At 42.8% G+C, this 9,383-nt stretch overlaps 1 protein-coding gene across 1 annotated transcript; it reads left to right on the top strand.

The window, feature by feature from the left end:
- The first annotated feature begins 86 nt into the window (after positions 1 to 86).
- frmpd2 (FERM and PDZ domain containing 2) lies at positions 87 to 9,179 on the top strand. Its single transcript, XM_037278012.1, has 30 exons — positions 87 to 294; positions 870 to 991; positions 1,067 to 1,230; positions 2,018 to 2,083; positions 2,157 to 2,336; positions 2,420 to 2,495; positions 2,585 to 2,672; positions 2,789 to 2,945; positions 3,075 to 3,146; positions 3,260 to 3,434; positions 3,518 to 3,653; positions 3,744 to 3,882; positions 3,972 to 4,124; positions 4,225 to 4,410; positions 4,484 to 4,643; positions 4,731 to 4,929; positions 5,028 to 5,128; positions 5,227 to 5,307; positions 5,503 to 5,610; positions 5,769 to 5,885; positions 5,980 to 6,158; positions 6,297 to 6,395; positions 6,733 to 6,826; positions 6,925 to 7,010; positions 7,091 to 7,286; positions 7,741 to 7,955; positions 8,118 to 8,184; positions 8,265 to 8,400; positions 8,623 to 8,707; positions 9,005 to 9,179. The coding sequence occupies exons 2-28, from the start codon at positions 871 to 873 to the stop codon at positions 8,303 to 8,305; spliced, it is 3,456 nt and encodes a 1,151-aa protein (XP_037133907.1). The 5' UTR covers positions 87 to 294; position 870; the 3' UTR covers positions 8,306 to 8,400; positions 8,623 to 8,707; positions 9,005 to 9,179.
- Positions 9,180 to 9,383: the final 204 nt, after the last annotated feature.

The following is a 9,383-nucleotide window of genomic DNA, read 5'->3' as shown; positions in this document are numbered from 1 at the left end:
TGCCATTAGCTTGTCCGGCAAATCCAATTATGTGCTTAGGTCCCTGGTCTAAAAATAGTAGAAAATGACAGAAAACACAGAATCAACACGGCACTAGTTGTGAGCTCAGTGGAAATGATATCTGTGGTCTTTGGTCTTTGCATAGACAATAGATCTGTCAGGAGCAAATGATGTCAATAATGACAAGCTGCCATGACAGACGAAGAAGAGGTGGATGACATGGAAGTGGGGGACGTGTAAGAGGAAGGATTAGATTCACAAGGCGGATGTCTGAGGGAAATTAAAGGGAATAAGGTAAGATACATTACATGTAAACAAATAGCTACCACATTTAAGTATGATTAACGGACCACCAGAAATACACAGTACCAGCTGCACTGTGGTGCAGAATAGTTTGTGATGGTATGTTTTTGTCACTATATCAGAACTAGAGTTACCGGCGAGGTATGTGTGCTTAGTAATATTCACACTACAGTTTAGCAACCAATGTGAATGCAGTATTGAGAAACACATATCTATAATTGTATTGAGAGCTTGGTCATGTGTTCACATGGACAATTCAGGGCTGATTTACAGAATAGGGAAAGAAGCGAGACTGACACTGAGAAAGACAAACATTCGGACTCTCATTCCTAACGACGTGTATTTTAGAGTATTAATTGGAGCTAACATACGGTACATGGAAATGTGACGGAAGTTGTGCTATTCCACCATCAAAACCCAACTGCTAGATGACCAATGTCTTCCATTTCCTTACATGCCTATAAGTATAAATCTGGTTTGGTTGTTTGTTAGACATCAATGACTGACTGATATCTAGAGAAACTGAGGGTTTTCATGAATCACACAGCAGCTGTGTTTTCCATTAGGATGGGTACCTTTGTGACCCTGGCAGAGGTGCTAGAAGCCAGAGGTTCACCGCTAGATGAGGATGAGGTCTGGTGTCTACTGCTTGTCACCACAGAGGCCTTACTGGATATTTCCAAAAAAGGTAATTAGCCTCCAACAACATTCCCGCAAATTAGCCACCTGCCATCCCCAAAAGTTTCTGCTGTGTTCCGTTTAGGCTCTGGCAACATGTGCAGCGTCCTCAGCCCAGGCACGGTGCTACTGTCCGCTAATGGGCGTATGGCCTTCAAGAGCTGTGGGCGAAATGATGATGTGGCCTCCTTCGTGGCTCCTGAAGTCATTCAGGGTCACACTGCCTCCACAAGAACCACAGCTGAAAAGGTTGTAAAAATGATCTCGTAGATACCATAGAAGGTTGTGGGTTCAAACCCCGGACGGGTCATACCAAAGACTATAAAAATGGGACCCACTGCCTCCCTGCTTGGCACTCAGCATTAAGGGTTGGAATTGGGGGGTTAGATCACCAAATGATTCCCGGGCGCGGCACCGCTGCTGCTCACTGCTCCCTTCGGGGATGGGTTAAATGCAGAGACAAATTTCACCACACCCAGATGTGTGTGTGACAATCGTCAGATCAGTGCATGTTCCGTCTTCGCACTCTACCATACAATTTCAAGTTATTTTTACATTTACAGGGATACTACTTTCCTATTAAAAGCAAGAAACACCAGTGGTAGCTAAAGTGGAAAACGCCGAAAGTAAGATAGGAATTTCATGACATTCAGGGCTTACTAAGCAATATCAAAGTTAGTCCATCGGAATTTAGATTTAAAGTTGATAGTAATCTAGCTATGATCAATGCCTTTATAAAACACGGACAATCCCATACGTCTGGCATAACTTGTACCTTGATTTGATGATTTGACTGACAACCACGACAGGGTTTAGTCTGTCCACTGGTGGAGCTAGGACGTTTTCCTTGAGGGTGGGGCAAGGATATCTCAGGGGGTCCGCAAAAAAAAACATTTTTTATTACAGACCTCGTCTTACATCTAAAGTTAGCAACAGTCCCACAACCTTGAACATAGTTATTGGCCAATGGATTGCTACACCTTGCAAAGCACACTTGGGATAACAAGGTCTTGTCTCTGTCCCTGCTTTCCCACAGACACTTGTATACTCACTGGGTATGACTTTTTACTGGTGCGTGGATTATCAACTACCTCAAAACCAGGTACTATGCTCCTTCAAGTGTCCAATGATGGTGAAAATGTATCAACCCTTTATCAACATGCTTCTTGTGAAAGCCTGTTCAGCTTAGTGCAGAGCTGGAGGGTTTACTACTGAGCATGTGCGAGGACACGGTAACGAGGCGGACGGACCTGATGACGGTGCTTGAGACCTGCGAGCTTCACCACAAGAACTTTATGCTTTATCCGGCCGAGCGGCTTGTCAAGCAGCTGGTAGAAGACATCTACCGAAACTCGGTTAGCGGACAACGAACCTCGTATTCTTTGATCATGGTGGTTTCCGCTGGTTTTAACTGACAGCCCAAATATTCATGCAACAGGTAGAGCCTCTGTCAGTGACAGAAAACGGATCCCTGATGAGTGATCGCAGTCAGATCATCAGAGACAAGTTACACAGTAAGAAAAGTAATTGTATTACGTGAGACAAAAAAAACACACACACAATGTACCGTGTATACCTTACTCAGTACTGGATTGTATTTCAGGCCGGTCTTTTTGTAACCCTACATGGATGACAAAGAAGAAGATCTCCAGAACATTCTCAGGAGCATCCTATACACCTGAGTCCACAGGGTATGAAGTGAAGTGATGCATTCTCATCTCACATCTTTCAAACAAAAACTGAAACGTTGGTTAGTAGATCTCAGTAGTGACAGATTTAAAGGACTGATAAAGTCATTCCTGCTTAGGATCCCCTCGGGATGTCGACGCACTGAGAGTAATGGGAGCTGGCAACAGTTCAATCGCACTGTCTGTAGCCCATACCTAGATGGCGGTCGGCGTGCTAACTCGAGATTTCTCATGCAGTTTGAGTCGACAATGAGTCTGAATGATAAGAAAATGAAGGTGAGCAAATTTGCTATAGGAAATTAGTGTTATTGAAAATACAGTGACTGCAAAAAGTCAATTCCTTTTGTTGAGGGTTATGATTGAGTAATGATTATATATTTTCATTTGCGACATCTTTTAATGTAGGACATGGGTCCAGAGTTTATTAGAATGTCGGATGAGCCCGTTGTTGTCTTAGAGCTGCCTGGATCCATTTTGGTGAGAAACCAAAGTAATTCATCATTCATGTTTTTACTTCTCATCACGCTTTTGTCATACAAAAATAAAAACACTTTCACTCTTTCTTCCATCTTGATTTCTTTATATTGTAGTCAAAAAAAGGGAAATCGCCAATCACGCAGAGAGAACTGACTGTGGTGATGCCAAGCGGTCAGAACATAGCCATCAAATGTGAAGTGAAAACCAGAGGCGGAGACGTGTTTGACATGATTGTCGCTCATGCCAACCTGGTGGAACACTTTTACTTCGCCCTTGCTTACATTGATGGTAAATCTCACCGACAGACAATTAAATATGACAATTCTAACAACAAGGATGCGCAAACGAAGTCTCCTTTTCTCTTTCATCAGATAATGAGTTTTTCTTCGTGGACAACGATACCAAGATTTCCAAAGTTGCTCCGGAAAGCTGGAAGAAAGTGCCTTCAACCACCTTTGTCCTTTTCTTCAGGGTCAAATTCTTTGTCAATGACATCTCTACACTTTTGTAAGTATTTTTTGCTACTTAGCTATCCCCCTGAAAATTTTACCCTTTGTTAGAAATTAATAGAGGTGATTCAGAGTCTCGTCCTGTCAGGCACAAACAGACCCGCCACCAGTACTACCTCCAACTTAGAAAAGACCTCTTAGACGATAGATTGTCCTGCCATGAGGAGACTGCTCTGTACCTCGGAGCTCTGGCCTTGCAGACAGAGTATGGGGACTGCATGCCTCAGGTTTGGAGAAAGACCTCATATTGTACATTAGGTGCATTTTAATGGGACAAGTAGATTAAAAAAACAATCATGCTGTTTTTTTATTCCAGGTGTATGGTAGAAACTACTGTCGCCCTGATCAATATGTCCCCAAAAGTGTCATAGAGAAACGTGCCTTGCCTTACATTCTTGAAGAATTGCAACGGCTCCATACAAATAATGCCCAGATGCTCACAGAGGAGTCTGAACTTGAGTTCCTCAAAGTAACGCATTTTATTCGAGATTCTTTATTATCGTAGACGCGTATTGAGGTTACAGAGAACAGGCAGACCCTAACTTTAACCCCTAACCCCAATGATGCAGGTGTGTCTACAGTTGCCTGAATACGGTGTTTTGTTCCACCGTGTGACACGTGAAAAAAAGCCTGTAGAAGGAGAAATTGTCCTCGGAGTTTGTGCCAAAGGCGTTATTGTCTATGTGGTGAAAGTCGGCTGCCGAAGCACCAGCCAGACGTTTCATTGGCGGGAAACCGAAACTATTTCCTCCAATGTGAGTAGAATGCTTAAATATCCAACTCATGTTTGCAAAATCCCATTTAAAAAAATCCTTGATATTCTTTCAGAGGCATCGATTTATAATAGAGTGCCGGGCCAGCAAGAAGAAACACACCTTCATCACAGAGACGTCAAAGATAGCCAAATACCTGTGTAACCTCTGCTCATCACAGCACAAGTTCAACAATGAAATGAATTCACGTCAGCTCAACCACAGCCTGGTCTCAGGTTAATTTTACGACATCAAGACTGCTAAAATGATCACGGCTGTATAAACCATAATTTGGTGGATCATTTTGTTGTGTTTGCTTCCAGATGTAAACATTCCTCAATACGCATCCCCTTGCCGGACTCAAAACAGCCGGTTCAAGTCCATCGTGGGTTCGGAGACACCGCAAGATGACAGCGGTCTGAACACTCCTCAAAACGAATCCTTGACCAGGCTTTGTGAGGATGTCGCTGCTAGGATAGAGGCCCGCTTTAAAAAGCAGCGCCAGAACCTTTATGAACAAAGGTACACCGTCTTCAACTTTATGTCCTGGAACTCCAACTGATGTTGTATATTAAGGACTGTGTTGTTGGCAATGCATTTACGAAATGACTCATTTGCAGCACATGCTCCAGTAGTCAGTGCGGCAGTACTGGCATGCGTTCTCCAGCCCGTTCTCAGAGAAGTGGCTCTGAAGCTCCTTTTGGCTCACCAGCAGCCAGAGGTACAACCAGTCATTCACGTATAGACTAGCTTCCAGTTACAATCCACTTTAGTTAGTGCAACAATATTTGCCTGATTGTAGATTTCTATGGCCCACAGAAACTCCAACTAAACAAGGCCCATCGTCGGAGAGAGAGGTCCTGTGCGTTTCTCTCAAGAAAGACCCAAAGCTCGGCCTTGGTAACATTTTACGATACCACTTCAGAAGTTTGTTCTCCAAGCAGGTTTCAGTTTTGGCTCAAGTTTTTAATGATTGGTTGGATTTAGTGTTATCATTTGGCTGCTGTGCTGTATTTTCTATGCTTGGAAAATATTGAAAGTGGTAACATCATTTATAAAGGCAGTAGACATTTTCCAAATCATGTGTTTATGCAGGGATCATGATTGTGGGAGAAGAGACGGTGGGACGTTATGAGCTGGGCATTTTTATTGCATCTGTAGTGCCTGGGGGACCTGCTGATAAGGATGGACGTATACGAGCAGGTACAAAATGAATTACTCATTTTTTTAAATATAATTTCTATTTGTTATGTATGATCTTGCTTAACCATGAAGCATATTGGCAGATCCTATTACGAACGCTGTACTTTGCATAACATTGTTTTGGTGGCAACCTAAATTATGATGACCTTTTCCCTTAGGTGGTCGCCTGATCTCTCTGAACCATATCAGCTTGGAGGGCGCCACCTTTAGCGAGGCAGCGGAGGTCATGCAGAGCAGCCCGGAGGAGGTGCAGCTCATTATCTCACAGCCAAAAGGTGCTCTGTGTGTGGGCATACGTGTGTAGTTAGCGTGCTTTATACAAAATAATTTTTTTCATAGCCAATGAAATAACATTACTGTTAATCGCAGCCCCTCAAACTCCAAACACTCAGCGGCCTTCGACATTGAGAAATTATGAGTCGCAAAGTACTCTGATGGCATATGGACAGCCAGGAGACAGCTTGGATGAGATTGTCTCGCTCATGATGGAGCCAAAGACTGGCAACAGACTTTACCCTCCCCAGGAAGTCCGTATTCTAAATGCGCAGGTATGGCAATGTTTTAAGTGCACATCTTGTACACTCCAAAAAGTATTGTAAGATAAATTCCTTCCAATCGTCTCAGCCACAAAATAATCAGTCACGAGATGTACATTAAATATCATAACAGTTGTGTGTCATTTTTAGGACGGCTATTCGCTTTCTTCCTCACTGAATTGTGTGAAGTCAGAGGAGAAGATAGTGAAGCTCAAGAAGGTTGCCGGAAGCCTGGGCATCAGCATCACTGTGAGTTTGCAAAATGTTTTCTTGGGAAGTGTGGCTCTGAGTACTGACTAAATGTGGAAGAAATATGGTGCACAAAATCAATATTTGCTATATAGTGCGACTTCAATGATTCTACAGAAAGTGATGACTCTGGCATCCATCCACCTGCAGGCCAGTTAAGCAGGCCAGGAAAAGAGCATGAGTCAGAGTGGGTCACCAAGTCTGCTTGACTCAATCTCATTAACATTCGTGGTCCAACAGCATTAGAAAGATCGCTCATCATACCAACCCTGCTGCTTCAGCCAACTATCAATGTTGCAGTATTACTTATATGTACTGAAATAATGCAATCATTCAGGACGATGTCAATACTAATGCTCCCAATGGCGGAATCTACATCAAGAGCCTTGTACCTGGGGGGTCTGCTGACAGAGACGGGCGTATACATGCAGGTAATCAATGAATGCATTTTAAAACCATAACACACATTATATGCTGGCCCCACAAGAATATAAAAAATATGATTGTACTGTTTTGTTTTGTCTTCCAGGTGATAGAATATTAGAGGTTGATGGGATCAACTTTCAAGGTGTCACCTATGAACAGGCCGTGGAATGTCTGTGCAAAACTGGGGAGGTAAAGTTCAAAATGTGAATGATCATTCTACATTTGAGGGGGGATGCTAATGAAAAATATGCCCACCCCCTGTTGTCTAGATGGTGACTTTGGTTGTGGAGCATGTGCTCAGGAGTTCCCCCGGGGTTTCTCTGAGCGCTTACAATGACACCAGTGAAGCCACTCGTAACATGGATGCAGCTACCAGGCAGCTCAGTTTGAACAACGCCTCATCTATTAGCACCCCTTCCCACATATTCTGTCACGGACCCAGGGACTACAACTTTGTGACTGACAGTATGTTCACACAGACTCTATCTGGGGTTACTTGTTGTAAGGTATTTAGAATACAATTCACCCAAAGACTGGATGAATGAGTGTAACTGTGCTGGAGATACTGTAGATCTTTGCGTGAGAGTTGTCACTAGGCAAACTCATCTGACTGAACTTTCACACACTTCCTCTTCCTGATCTCCCTTTCTGACCCTGACCTTCCTTTTCTTATCCCTCTGGCCTTCCTTATCCTCGGGTCTGCCGTCCCTCCTGCTTAACATAGATCATTTTCTGAGAAATGAGCCACTTTTTTTCCTGCCGGCTGATTAATCGGTCATGCCCTACTTAGTACACTGAAGGCAACTACCGCTCCACAATCCCGATTGGATGTCATTTTATGTTTGGTGCACTAACAAGCATTCTGTGTTATTCTCTCATCTTCCCTGCATCTTCATTGTCCCTCACCAAAACAATTCAGAAAATTCACAGGAAGTGACCCTGACTAAGAGTGCCGACGGTCTGGGCTTCAGCTTCGTTATGTGTGAACTGGACCCGCCCATTTCTGACGTTGGCAATCTGATCCGGATAAAGCAGCTTTTTCCTGGCCAACCGGCCCAATTGAGCGGCAAGATCAATGAGGGCGATGTACTTTTGGCCATCAACGACCAGTCGCTCAAGGAGCTGTCTTACCCAGTATGTCGATTAGGCTTTTAAATTTGGAAGTTCACCTCTAATGGAACTCTTGTAAATATTTGTTTATCATAATGTCACCTTTTATACTAATCCACCTTCTGTATGTATAATTGTGTAACTCATGTTTAGTATTGTTTTCATTATTTATATATTTTTTCCTAGAAAGTACTTAAGTTGTTCAAGACGTCAGGCCCTGAGGTCCGATTGACGCTCTGTAGACCTTTACCGGGTATTTAAACACAATTCTGTGTGATCATACACATTGGCGCTTTGTTTACATTTTAGTTTCTCACTCTGTGTTTTCTTCAGGGATCCTTCCTTCTATCCATCAGCTTACCGGGGGAACATGAGTCAGTCATGTGCCGCACGGCGGCAAATGAGAACATTTACAGGCAGGTCTCTGCCATCGTGAACTGAGTTACGAAGAACCGATCTGCTCAACCAGGTCAGCGATTTGTGATCTACCCTAACATTATGACCTGAAGTTCTAAATTTGTAAACCTTAGCTCATGATAGAGTCAGATGTTTCTGGACAACGAATTGGATGATGAGGGACGGTGATAAAGAAACAATAGCTCTGCTGAATTTCCGATATAGCCTGAAATTTACATAAACATGCATGACAGGCTGATTGATTTTACTTTATTGTCTCATTTCATGCGCCCAGCATACTAAAGAAACAGATGAACTGACTGCAGGTGATACACGGATGTCAGCAATTTGTTTGTCGAGGGAAGGAACAAAGTCTAAAGGTAAGGAACAGACTTACCTTATCTGTATCAATACATAATTGAAACCTTCAACTGAATTTTTAATCCTTATCATAGATTAGTTTCATATCCTGGCTATAACCACACAGCCACATATCCCTGACATTCATCTTCACTCCAATGTTGCAATCTGGGTTAGTGGGAAATATTACATAGCATCTACCACAAGGTGGCAGACTTGTGCATAAAATAGTCAGCTGCCTTTTTTGTTGGGTTCAATGTTATTTTACGTACTAGCCAGTATGTACTGATAGTGTAATTTTTATTTCTCTTCCTTAGGTAACTGGAATATGCATCAAAAGACGACAGCAATTCTGATTTTTTAAAGAATACGTGTGCTTCTTTGAACCATGGAAGAATACTTTGAGTTTTGCTTCTGTATATGTATCGTGAAGTCTAACTTTTTAATGATTGATGTTTTCATTGGGGAAGCTACTATTTTCTGTCCATAATAAAACCACCTGAACCAGAATCTGACCTCATTGTGGTTGACCCCCCCCACTTAAAAAATACCAATTAAATATCTAGACAAATTGGGGAACGCAGTCACTTGCACACACCTCCTGGGGTAAGGAAGAGCGAGTAATCGTCCCTCGTAAAATAAGGGTTCCTGTATTTCGGCAAAACCCAGTTGTGCATCTGGATCTCATCACAACTT

Source organism: Syngnathus acus, chromosome 19, assembly GCF_901709675.1.
Source record: "Syngnathus acus chromosome 19, fSynAcu1.2, whole genome shotgun sequence".
NCBI classification, from domain to species: domain Eukaryota; kingdom Metazoa; phylum Chordata; class Actinopteri; order Syngnathiformes; family Syngnathidae; genus Syngnathus; species Syngnathus acus.
Note: the sequence above shows the minus strand (reverse complement) of the source record. Positions and strands in the feature narration are given on the sequence as shown.

Bases quoted from the DNA above. Each gene is read 5' to 3' on its own strand.
- frmpd2 (XM_037278012.1), top strand. From the start codon at position 871: ATGGGTACCTTTGTGACCCTGGCAGAGGTGCTAGAAGCCAGAGGTTCA. The intron at 2,084-2,156 runs GTACTATGCTCC...TTCTTGTGAAAG, and splicing joins ATCAACTACCTCAAAACCAG to CCTGTTCAGCTTAGTGCAGA. The intron at 6,827-6,924 runs GTAATCAATGAA...TTTGTCTTCCAG, and splicing joins AGACGGGCGTATACATGCAG to GTGATAGAATATTAGAGGTT.